At 38.8% G+C, this 12674-nt stretch overlaps 1 protein-coding gene across 22 annotated transcripts in view; it reads left to right on the top strand.

The window, feature by feature from the left end:
* The first annotated feature begins 388 nt into the window (after window positions 1–388).
* The window catches only part of CAMK2D (calcium/calmodulin dependent protein kinase II delta), a 298301-nt gene continuing 286015 nt past the window's right edge, over window positions 389–12674 (top strand). For 4 of the 22 annotated variants that reach the window (XM_032781300.2, XM_032781298.2, XM_032781296.2 and 1 more), the window contains exons 1-2: window positions 415–1071; window positions 2467–2561. In XM_032781300.2, the coding sequence (XP_032637191.1) occupies window positions 1004–1071; window positions 2467–2561 (163 nt within the window). In that variant the 5' untranslated portion in view covers window positions 415–1003. Of the gene's footprint in view, window positions 1072–2466; window positions 2562–12674 lie in introns of all 22 variants that reach the window. The other 18 variants (XM_032781292.2, XM_032781290.2, XM_075066245.1 and 15 more) reach the window with 12 other exon arrangements.

The raw sequence follows: 12674 nt of genomic DNA, 5'->3' as shown, positions 1-12674 counted from the left end.
TGTAGCATGTAACCGTGCAGCACAAGGACGGGGAGCTTGCAGGAGGTTTTACTCCAGTCCTGGCACACAAAGCACAGCTGCCCCCTCCCCTTCTCGCTCGTTTAGGTTCGGCTCACGTCCAGCCTCTCCCGCTGGGGGGGATGGGGCGGTGGGTGTTACTAGTCCAATGAGAAATGCAACCATCTCCCCGCTGCTTGTGCACAAAACGTGCCCGGCTCCTACGGTGCGAGCTCTGCCCTCCCCAGAAAAGCGGGAAGGGAGGGGGTGCAGCGACCGGCCGCTCATTTGCGCAAGGAGGCGGCCGCAGAGACTGGTCTTCCATGGACAGCCACGCGAGCGCCCGCTTTCCCCGTGTGTGTGAGGCCGCCGCTAGAGGGAGCCGTACTACAGGGAGAGGGAGGGAGAAGGGAGCGGCGGCTGCCGCAGGAGGAGAAAGACCCCCCCAGCTACTTCTTCAGCTCGGCCTGCCCCCTGCCTCCTCAGCTCTGCGCTGCTGCTGTCAGTAGCGGCGGCCGGGGGAGCCGCAGAGCCCCCCACAGTCCCGCCGCGGAGCAGAGGCGGAGTGGACTGGGGCTGCTGCGGCTGGGTTCCAGGTCTCTCCTCCCGCCTGCCGCCCACCCAGCTGTCTCGGTTTGAGTCACGGCTGGCTTGGCTGCCGCTCGCCTTCCCGCTCTCCCGGCTGCTTTTGCTTTCCCTTTTGCTGTCAGTTTCCCCTGACCAGCCAGGTTCACGTTTGAACAAAGCACAAGCCGCGGGGCGGAGAGGGGGAGAAGCTCTGCGCGAAGGACGCGCTGCAAGGTAGCTGGCGGAGAGGCGTGGAGCTCCCCACCCCTCCCGACCAGTCCCATCCAACCGTCTGGTAAGAAAGTAAAGAAGCCGGCGAGGGTGACAGCGACTCGCCCGGAGGAGAAGAAGCGCGTCTTAGCTCCCGTCTCGCCTCCTTTCCGTCCCCGCTCCTCCCAGCCCCTCTTCTCCGTGGCACCGGCAGGAGCAGCCTGGACTCATGATGGCTTCAACCACTACCTGCACCAGATTCACCGACGAGTACCAGCTCTTCGAGGAGCTTGGGAAGTAAGAGACCTGCGGGCCGCTGCACTCTGTGCGGGGAAAGGGCGGGGGATGGGGTCGCGGAGGGAAGGGAGGGGGTTTCACACATCAAGGCTGGGCAAAGAGGTGGCTTTTGTTTGGGTGTAAAATGAGGCGGGGGGGGTCCGTCTGGTTGTTGCCTCAGATCCTTTGCAAAGGAGACTTAGTGCATTGCTGATCTCCGCAGTTGGAGCTGTCATGGGGGAGGGAGGATTCAGCTCTGTGCACGTATCTAGATAATGCATTCATGTTTTTGAGACACAGCTGCTTCTCTGCTTTGCATGCTTGTCTGTTTTATACTTGATACAATTAGGTGCCACATTTGTTGATGCAGAAAGTTCAGCTGGGCATCCAATATATTTTGCATCCAGCACTTTTAAGAGAGAGGAAGGACGACCCTGCGTGAATGTAGCTTGCCCCCTCCCCTTCCCTCCTCTTGTTATTTATGAAAGGTTGTTGTTCTCGATCTTAATGTCACACTGTATCTATCATTCTCTTCAGGATTTATAGCCACTATTCTAGCCAGGGTGTAGGAGAAACCCGATGTAGACGAGAAAGATCTGCCCAGAGCAGAGTGTGCTTTTGTATTTTTCATGACCACGATCAGAAAAGCAGTGCGGTTTATTTGACACTCGAAAATACACCCAAACGTTCACAGATCCATTGTTTTCAAAGAAGCTTGATGGCTGTGTATTGTTCAGACCTGAAATTAACTATTGCCCACTCTCCAGCTTCTCTTTGATTTTTTTTTTAATTTGTGAGTTCATTGCTGTGTCATTTCGTTATGTAAATGACTTGAAAAGGCTTGTGGGGATAACATTTGGTATTAAAAACATGGGGAATATGTCGTAAACAGCAATCTAATTCAAATGCTCCTTTTCTGCAAAGAGTAGGAATGTCAGCGTGTAGCGCTGTATTCATTAAGATCTACTTCCTAGTCACACAATGGGCTCAGTGTTTAAATTTAATTAAATACAATCGCCATGTTGACAGAGCTGGAAGTGAATTTTTTACACAGATTTTGTTTCGTTTTTCATACTTTTTTGCTGCCTGTAAGATAGTCCCAGAGCGTTTGAAGCTTTTGAGTCAGGGAAGTGTAAAAATGTGTATGTTTCCGGTGTGTAAATACCATCGCTTATAATTTACTGTGTACATGTATTTAAACTGTTGAATGATATGACTTGTGTTCACTTGTATTTTAAATCCAATTTACTATTATAGTCTATAGAATGAGTAATGATTGCCATTTTGTGCTCATTTCCTGTCTCCTGTATTGACATTATGCGTTTCAATCAAATCAGTTAAAACACTCAAATTATTAGAACCACTATCCAGTTTTACAGCCCTTGTATTGATGTTTGTCTGGTTATTGGTTTTCAGGGGGGCGTTCTCAGTGGTGAGAAGATGTGTGAAAATTCCTACAGGACAAGAGTATGCTGCCAAAATTATCAACACCAAAAAGCTGTCTGCTCGAGGTGGGTATTTTTCAACCCAGTATTTTCAGCGTCTCTCTCTCTCTGTTGCTCCCCCCCCCCCCTTTTTTTGTGTTTAAAATAGTATTATATCGAAGCATTTACACTCTGAGCAGATATTTAATTTTTTCTCTGTATATGTTCTGTTTCCCTAAAATACTGGTTAGATTTTCCATGTTGTTAAGTAATCCTTTACTGACTGACAATGCTTAGATATGAGATTACTGCTCTACCATGCTAAAAGGAAAGATGTACAAATTCTAGAGCATTTTTTTTTGTTGAAGATGCAAATCTGCTTTTCGGCTTTGAGAGAGAATTTTCTTTTATTATTTTTTGAAAAAATGCTCTCTCGCTCTAATTTTTATTAAGAAAAAATAGGTCAAATCTTAATTGAATCATATTCTTCCATTATATTTAACTATGAACATAATTAATCAAGTCATATTTAACAGTGAACGTCTTTAGAAAAAAATTTGATCTGCTGCACATACAATTTTTCAAAGGAAAATATAGTGTGATAGGGTAGACATTTTATAAAGTAACTATTTGTATGCCAAGTAGTGATGTTTAAGTGAAGCATTTGTACTGTTATTTCTATCATGCACACACTTTCTTCTTTTATTTGTATTTTTTTTATGTGGTATATATTTGTGTGTGTATTTTACAGCTGTATTTTACTGCTTGTGTGCTTACACTACATTAAAGAAACTATATATTTACTGTGTGTTAGGACTGCTGAAAATAGGCCTTATATTTATTGTTTGGTAAATCCACACTAACATACTTGTACGAGGGTGTTGGGGATTAAGGATTATTCTCTGTTGACATTATCTTTACTTTCATATGAATTTATGGTACTGTGGTGAGCACAAAAATGAGTGTGTAAACGTCAAACGTCAGTGTGTAAACCTGCCTTTGTGGCTTGGTTTATGTTTTATACAAGGGGAGCGTTGTATATAAGCAGCACTCTGATTTCATCAATTCATTTAATAAATATATAAAAGAATTCTTCTAATATATAGTGGCATAGCTGTAACTTTTAATGCTTCTCTAACAGCTGGGGATCATTCAGCATTTTGAGTTATATAATCTTATTTTCAGCTCAGTAGCAGGGCTGTAAAAGTTTATTTTTCACTAACTCTTAGACTTCAGGCTCTTAACGTGAGAGAGTTAATTTTTCCTCCTTTTAGTTTTGTAAAACCGTATTTCTAATGAGTCTGTTCATTTTTAGGATTTCGCTTATTTTTTTAATGGAGGGGTGAGGAAAGTAAATGGAAGTTTGTGATCTGAGAACTTTTTTTTTTTTTACTTAAAAATACATTTTGATTTTAAATTATTTTTTCTCTTTCAGGTGATAATGTTGGTCTGTTAGTGTGTATATTTAAAAGAAAAATAGTCCAAATATTGACATTTTAAAACAGATAAATGTTTAAAAATGTAAGTCCCTCTTGACAGGAGAGACTGTAATGGAATCAACACTGGATTGTTAATTAATTATGGTTTGAATGTAACACATATATTATGAGTTTAAATATGTGTTATAGTGAAGAAACTATAACATTTATTAAAGTAAATTTTAAAGAGTCTGCCATAAACTCCTAGAAGTAGCGCAGGACATGTAAAATAGAAGCATGTACTTGTTCTTACACCATTTTGTCTAGACATTGCAGCACATACAGGACCAAATTCATCTTTGGTGTATTCTTTTAATTTAAGTGGAATTTCACCAAGGAAATTGAGAGCACATTATGCAGTGTAACATCATGCACAGATTTTGGATTTCTGCGTTCATGGTACACAAGAATTCAACTCTGAGTTCCTTTACTTTTTGCGGATTTAAACTTTACATCTGAATAATAGATTGCAGGCATGTCATTTTCCTTACATACACATGTGTGACTACATGATACATTGTCAGTGGATTTAAGTGAGTATTGTAGGGGTAGAGAATGCTAACTGTCCAGCTCTGCCTGTACAAATTTGCAAAAATAGTTTGGTCATCGATTAGGCAACTTTCGCAGAACTAGTTTTTACAGAACTCTTCAAAAATTGCTAGTAGAAAGTTTTTACTTTCATTTCTATTGCAGTGATATGGTTCATATAGTGAGAGTATTAACATACATAAGAAATTGTTTTGTATTGTGTGTGTATATATCTACACACACAGTATACATATTATAACTATACAGACTCAGTGTACTGAGGTATTTTGTCAGCTAAATAGCTCCAAATATTAAACAGTAATCATCAAGCGTGCATCAGGTTAGAAAAATATGTACTTGTGGCTCTAACCATTTGTTGTCTATTTAAAAGCATGCTTCCAATTTCTCAGTATTCAGATATTTCTCATGATATAGAAGCTATACATTACATAGCATCAAACTGTGATCATTTAATTTAGATTGTAGTTTAGATGCTATTTGAAATCATACCATTACTGAATTCTTTTCACATCTTGACATGTTTTTCATTGTGAGATAGAGCCATTGATTTTCATGGGTTCATACGATAATTCACTGGTGTATGAAATCGTACAGAGTATGCTATTGTTTAATTCTAATGGGCAGTTCATAAAGTGAACTTCATCCCAGTGCACAGGGTACAGTAACTTCTCACTTAATGTCCCGGTTAATGTTGTTGTGTTGCTGATCTATTAGGGAACAATCTTGTTTAAAGTTGTGCAGTGCTTCCTTATAACGTCGTTTGGCAGCTGCCTGCTTTGTCCACTGCTGGAAGGGGATTAGAACCAGGGAGATCCAGCAGTCGCCTCCTCTATCAGCTTCCCTAAATTCCCTGTAAATTATGTGGCTGGGCAGCTGCCCAGCAGTAGTTCAAATGTCCCTCCTGACACTCCTGTGCTGCTCCTTCCCTGCCCTCTGCCTTGGAGCTGCTCCTGGGAGTTTCTTGCTTGCTGGGGGAGGGGGGGAGAGGAGTGCTGATATGAGGATGTCCCCCTCCTCTCCCCCCCCACTCCTCATTCTGTACCCCCTCTCCACAAAGCAGAGGAGAGGGACAGAAAGGAGGGAGCTGGCTGAAAGGTGTTGCTTCCTGTCTGAACTGACTGATCTGCTTAAAAGGGCAACGTACTTGAAGTGGTGTCAGCATACTTAAAGGGGCAATGCACGTGTGTCTCTCTCTCTCTCTCTCTCTCTCACACTCATGTACGCACCCGCCAGCACTTTGGAAAGCGCCTGTGCAGCCATGCATATGCTGTCAGGAAGAGGGAGTGGTGCGCTCCAGCTGGATAGCATGGGCTCATCATCATGTTCAGTTTTTGCAGGGAAGTGTTTGCAGCTACTGTCCTGCATCTATTGTGTTTCCTCCCTCCTGCCTCAGTCCATGCTGCCTTGCAGAGTGTGAGGCTACATTAACAACAGCCTAGTAACCCTTGAGGGCTTAGCTGAATGCTGGTTCATCATTTAGCAGCAACGCATTCTCTGGGAAATATTCCACACTCTTACTCCACCACCTCAACCAAGCTTCACAATCATTCATTGCTGTGTACCTAATTTCCCCAATTTACTTTAATTCTTATGGGGAAATTGGATTTGCTTAACATCATTTCGCATAAAGTCACATTTTTCAGGAACATAACTACAATGTTAAGTGAGGAGTTACTGGACATACTCTATGCTGAGGTGAATTTCATGTATGGTGACTGGCTCTCTCTGGTGTAGTTCACTAAGCTCACATAGTGTTCCATAAGACTTTTACTTGAAACAGTGAAGAAGAGGTATTTTAACAAATGATATGGAAAAATCAAGACTTTAATTATATTTTACTGTTTATTTAAAACAGTATTAATATTCTTAGTTATGGGTTTCAATTAGTGCTGCCTCATCAAACAGCTCTTTCCCGTGTATGTTTTCTTCGAGTATATTTGAACACTTAGATTCATAGTCATCCCAATGTGAAATATTGATCTGGTCATACAAAGCTATCTGTGGATTTACACTTTATTCATAGTTTCCCTGCATAATTAAATGTTTACAAAGGAGTTTCAAAACACTCTCTTGTGTTTAAAGTGCTGCATGTTCTTTTTCATTTGTTTGGGGGTCTTTTGCATAACATGTTGCATTTCAACTGCTCTTATTTTCAAAATTTAAGTTTGTGTTTTAAATTTATGACAAATTACATATATTTGGAATGTGGTCACATACCAAACTAATCTAAATAGCAATAGAAAAAGTACTATTGTTTAAAGTCAGGTTTTTTTTTAAAATAAAGAATTTGATTTTAAATGCATGGTTTGCTATAATATTGATAACAGGTAGAAATTTCATCAGTTTCATGGTTCTCTGTTGATTTGTTGTTCTTAAACAATAATAGAAGTATAACCTTTCATTTTAGAAGCACCTTTTGTGAACAATTTTTGTGTTAGTTAATTAATGTTTCAGTAAGAACATACAAAAGTTCCACTTTTCCTTTAAAAATAATGTCACGCTACATATGTGAATTGTAATTTTTTTTAAGTTATTAAACTTTAATAAAGAATGAAGAGATTATTTTCTAACAATATGAATCTGAATTAAATTAACAGTTGGTCATTTGTATCAGAAGAACACGTTCTAAATAAACTAGGAGCATGAATATACTGCAGGAAAGTAGGCCCCTGAAAGAAAGTGGAAGAGTTGGCAAGTGTATGAAAAAGTAGTCCCAAAAAACAGTATATCTGTCCTGCTTTTGCATTGTAGTAGGCTTCATCTTATATATATTCTATTACTTTTTATTAGATCTTGGTTTTATTTGCAGAGGCTGTCCTCTTTGCGGGTATATAGTTAAGATGAATAAAGTTTGCTATTCTAAAATATTGTTTTATTCAGTCTTGCCCTATTATGCATCAAACTTTTTTTATTTAAAAAAAAGACAAAACTTAATAGCGTTTATTTTTATCTTCGAACCTTTTTTTTTTTTTTTGAAAGAATTGTGGCTTTAACCCTACCATGAGCTCTGCGTGAATAGATCCTCTGCCTACGCAGATCCCATTGCAGGATTGAGGTCTTAATCTCCAATTACAATGTGTGTATTTCACGAACAATAAGAAAATACGAAAGATTTTGGCAACCGTTGTACTTTTGACATACTCTCTCTAATTGGATTGAAAAGGAACAGAAATCGATGTTCTCAGCGGATTGTTCATTGTATGCAGTCATTTCACTCATCTGAACGTGCACCAGATCTGTAGTGACCAAATGTACTTGCCTTCTGATGATCACTCAGTGATACTGTCCAGTTCCTAGTGTGCCTTTGTCCATATTGCCAAAAAATACCCCACCCTTTGGTCTTTGCAGCAGAAAGATGAGCAACTATCTGTGGCAAGCATACATATTTGTAGGGCAGATACAGGAACCTGTAAGAGTTATCAGTTCCATTCTTTCCATACCCGTCACCAGATCCAAAGTCTACTGACATCAGTGAGAGACTTGCAATTAGTTTCACAGGGCTTTGGATCACATCCTTGAAGATTTCTGCTGGTTACTTATTGTCTTCTCAGTTGGCCCCCTCTCCACTCCTCTCAGTATCTTTCTATTTTATGAAAGAGAGAAGTGCTTCACTGATATTTGCTGCAGTTTACCCACTGAAGGGTCCCCATGTGCAAGGAAGTAACCACACCAATTGCAGGTTCTTACAACTACATGTGATGGGCATGGAAGCTGAAGAGGCACTCTCACTCTTTTGGAACAACATTTTGTCGGGGGACTGTGATGAATTTTCCTGTGTGGCTTGAGTATTTCCATCTATAAATCTATCCATGTGGAATATTTCACAAACCATAAAGTTGTTTAAAATGCTGTAGGGAGATAAATGGAAATGCAACCATATAAGGTGGTATTTTTCAGCAAGTTTTTTATGACAGAGAAAAATTACCATGCCTCTACAGACTCGTGGTCCATTTAGTCACGTATCTTGTCTCTATCAATACTGTATGCTTTGCAGGAATCCAGAAAATTGCAATAATGCACCCAACAGTGCAGTACTATATACCATAGGGAAAATTTCGTTCTGACCCCAGCCGGTGATCAGTGTAACCCTGAAGCACAAGAATTAATAAAATTTTGACTTCTATCTTTGTAATTTTAGCATAATTGGATGGTGCTCTTGTTCATATTGTTGTCTATAACCAAACAAACAAAACCCCTCAGGGACTGATCTTGTAACCCCCAGTGAAGCAAATGTCAGTTTTGTATGTGCAATGACCTCGGAATTGGGCTCTAAGCCATTTGCGTCAGTAACTTCTTGTGAAGGTCTGTTTCTCACGTTAATTATATGTTGATTGGTAACATGTTTTCTTTCAGGTATTAAATGTTTTGCCCTTTCAGTATTTCCTTTAGGATGACAGGAAATGATAATTGGTTACACCTGCTTGGCCTTTTCCTAGTCACTCACTATTTTCTGTCTGAGACTTAGTTTAATTACAGCCTCATATTGTACTAGTTAATATAGGAGTCCTGTGTCCGCTGTGATTTACAAATTCAGTGTAAATGTTTTTTTCATATGTATTTGCAAATATTCAGTTCTTCAAGTAAATTGATGCTATTTTTTCCCCCTTCTCCAAATGTTTAAAATATCAGTGAGTTCAGAAAGCTTGTGAGTGCGGAATGTGTGTTTGTATAGCCCCATCACCAAGTACTTACCATGTTGTTGAAGAGATTTTAGTATACAGGGTCAACTTCAAGAGACACTTACATGTGCTTCACTGAAAAGTGCCCTGTTTGGGTTTTGGAGGTTTTTGTGGTGTTTAACTGCTCTTTTGTTAGTTTGTTTTTACCAAATAACTAATTATTTTAAGAACTTTTCAGACATCATTGAGATTGCCTCATAAATCCTGAATTCACTGTCACTAATTTTGGGTGGTAGTAATTTCTTTAACATATAAAACTAGATTTGACTAGGGTGTTTATGGCAACTAGTAAATAAATTTTCCATAACAAATTTTCATATAATTTCTATGAAGCCAATTTTCCTTTCCTTTTGAAAAGAATTTTTCTCCTGTTCATTGCGAGTGCTGATGTGTTCAGGAAAGAATCTTTTTCTTTTCTTTTTTTTTTTTTTAAAGTCTATACGGTGATGGACACAAAAAAAATATGAAGTCATATTTTTTGTTCTATGTATGGCCACAGCTTGTTGCTGTTACATTGACATTTTAGTTTTTATTAGGAGATATATCCTGGAAATGGAAAACATATCAGCACATCTGCTGAAAAAACTTACCCTGCAGGGAAAATTTTTATAAAATTGGAATTAACTTTTTTCCTGTAGGCCAGGGAAATGTGATAAACATATAGGTGCCCCAGGGCATGTACAACTTTCACTGTGGTTTAGAAATGGTATTTTGAAAACATTGCTTCTAAAGGGTCTGCAGCATTGAAGTTAGCAGGAGCTTTGCCCTGGCTGTAGTGAATATAGGATTAAACCTCAAATGTGTAAGGTCATGGGGGAAAATATCATAGAATTATATTTTGGAACTCATTCAGTGGTGCAAGTAAAATATGGTAGATAGAGACTGGGGGAAGTGCTCATTTTTCCATTCCATTTTATGAAATCATTAAATGTGCCCCAAAATTTGAAGAACTTTTTGGAGAGAGAAGGAACATTGTCTGGGATCTCTCTGTTTTCTCATTCTATTCCATTACCTCCTAGGGCTTGAATTGGGCCTCTGACCCATCTTCTCATTAGTAGGTTCCTTCCACTAAAGAGTCAGCCCAAGGGGGTTATTCAAAAGTGATCTGTTCTTTCTTTCCCTCCTCTCCCTGTAGACTATGGACCTCTCACTTAGCTGGTTCTATGCCAAAGTAACTGGAGTTATTTCAGATTCCCTCAACATAAGAGGGAAGAGAGCTAGGCACTAAGGTCTTCATCTTGAATTCCCAATATTGTACAGTTTCTAAATCTCCATGTTGATTTTGGAAAATAAATATATTTTTCCTGTCTTCTGTTTTCATAGAGAATTTGTTCACTGAATGTATTTTGCTTAAATTCAAATAAAATTTCAAAGCAAAAGCTAATCTTCAAATGCAACAAAACACTTTTAAGAGAGAGAAAAAAATTAAGTGACCAATCCTGTTCACAGTTACTACTGCGTGTGTGTGCGTGCGTGCGCACACACACGCAGAGTCACATGCATAATCCCAATGACTTCAGTAGGGCTGCAAGCAGGAATGAAGAAAGATATTCAATATTAACTATTCTCAGAATGGGGCCGTTAGTTAGTAATCTTTTAATAGTACTCTGAAAACCAGGAATCAAAGCAACAATGTTACTTGCTCTTCCATAGCCTCTTGGTGTTTTCACTGTTACTTTTTTTAACCTCTTCCTTGTTTTTGTTGTTTTTTATATGAAGGCTGCAAACCCCTTTAATATGTTCTGTGTATCTAAAGTATTACTTGTATGTGTTTACATGTATGTTCATATGAATATGATGTACTTAATACATTAATTATTATCTTAAAATATGAAAATAAGGGCACAACAACAATATTAAACATTTTCAATTTTATTGTATGTTTATTTTATTCAGTTATTTAGTATACAAAAGAATGTACAGCATTTTATGTCTGCTGTGATTTGAGGCCCCAGTTCAGTAAGGTACTTAAATGCATTGCCTATCTTTAACATGTGAGTTGTCCTATTAATTTAAAATTAGGCAGATGCTTATGTTACATAGATTGCTAGGGCTAGAGTGAATTCTTGTTCGTTGTCCATCTGATTAGGTTTTAAAATGAACTAGTTTATTGAAAATGAAAAATGAAGGCAATACTCTGAGGCAGTAAGAGATATTAGGTATGCAGATAAGAGGTATTGGTACATTGCTCTTTCCCAATCGTGATTGGCATGTAGTAGCCATTCTTACTACTCTTATTTCACCCTTAATAGTCCAATTCTTTCCACATCAGCTGCTTTTCTGACACACTGTGACTTGAAGGGCACGGTGAAAATATAACCTGTTCCTGTAACCTAAAAACACCTGCTTTGACAGCCTGGTGATTCTGACAGATTAAAAAAATGTAAACCAAATATTTTATTTGCACAGGCAAACATAAGCAAAATAATGTAATCATTTACCTACCTTTATTTAAGAACCCTCAGATACAAGGGTATCTGAGTGAATCTTACTGGTACCTCTGGGTTTTATTTCATCAGGGTTCTACATTCTTCATATGCAGTTACCTAGCATTTGTGGGATTCTTTGTAAGGAAAATTTAAGGATTGTAAAGTATTATAGAAAAGCATAACCACTTCCTAACTTTATTGGATGAGGGAAACATACAATACATACCCCATGTTGAAGGTGATAGCCCTTTCGTTTAACTGTTCATTTTAAATTAATTGTGCCTTGAAATTGAATGGAACATCTGCTTCATATTGGAGAGCTACATAAATCCAATCTATCTGTATATTCTTGTAAATGTTTTAGTTTGTGTGTGTGTGTGAATATATATAATATCTGTTCCTCTCACTGTAATCTGAGCATTACTGGAAATATTTTGTGCACCAGAGCCTTTATTTATGTAATACCAGCCTGAGCAGATGTTGCCTTTTTGTGAGAAGGTGTTTTTTTGTTTTTTTTGTTGTTTTTTACTGTAGTCCCACCCACTCTTCAACTGTTTTTTGTTTTTTTTCATTATAGTGCTGCCTGTCCATTCTCCTATGTTTGAGGTTCAGTAGCATTGTCTTCCTCTTCATATGAGACTTGTAACTCTGCTATTTCATGTTATATTTGATTGGAAGTCACTAAAGGAGTTGTCAGCTCCAGTGCAACGTATTTAACATTTGAGTGAATTTGGTGCTCATGAAAGTGATACTGGCTGAAAGCACTGGCTCCTGCCAAGTATAGTTAAGACCTGTGCATATTTCCTCCATGCAGCTTTGCCTTGACTTGTAATGCTTCTATTATTTCAGGCCTGGTCTACACTATGCATTTAAATCGATTTAAAGAGCGTTAAATCGATTTAACGCTGTACCCATCCACACTACAACGCTCTTTATATCGATTTAAAGGGCTCTTTAAATCAATTTCTGTACTCCACCCCGACGAGAGGAGTAGCGCTAAATTCGATATTAACATATCGGATTACGGTTAGTGTGGACGGAAATCGATGTTATTGGCCTCCGGGC

Source organism: Chelonoidis abingdonii, chromosome 5 (genome assembly GCF_003597395.2).
Source record: "Chelonoidis abingdonii isolate Lonesome George chromosome 5, CheloAbing_2.0, whole genome shotgun sequence".
NCBI classification, from domain to species: domain Eukaryota; kingdom Metazoa; phylum Chordata; order Testudines; family Testudinidae; genus Chelonoidis; species Chelonoidis abingdonii.
Note: the sequence above shows the minus strand (reverse complement) of the source record. Positions and strands in the feature narration are given on the sequence as shown.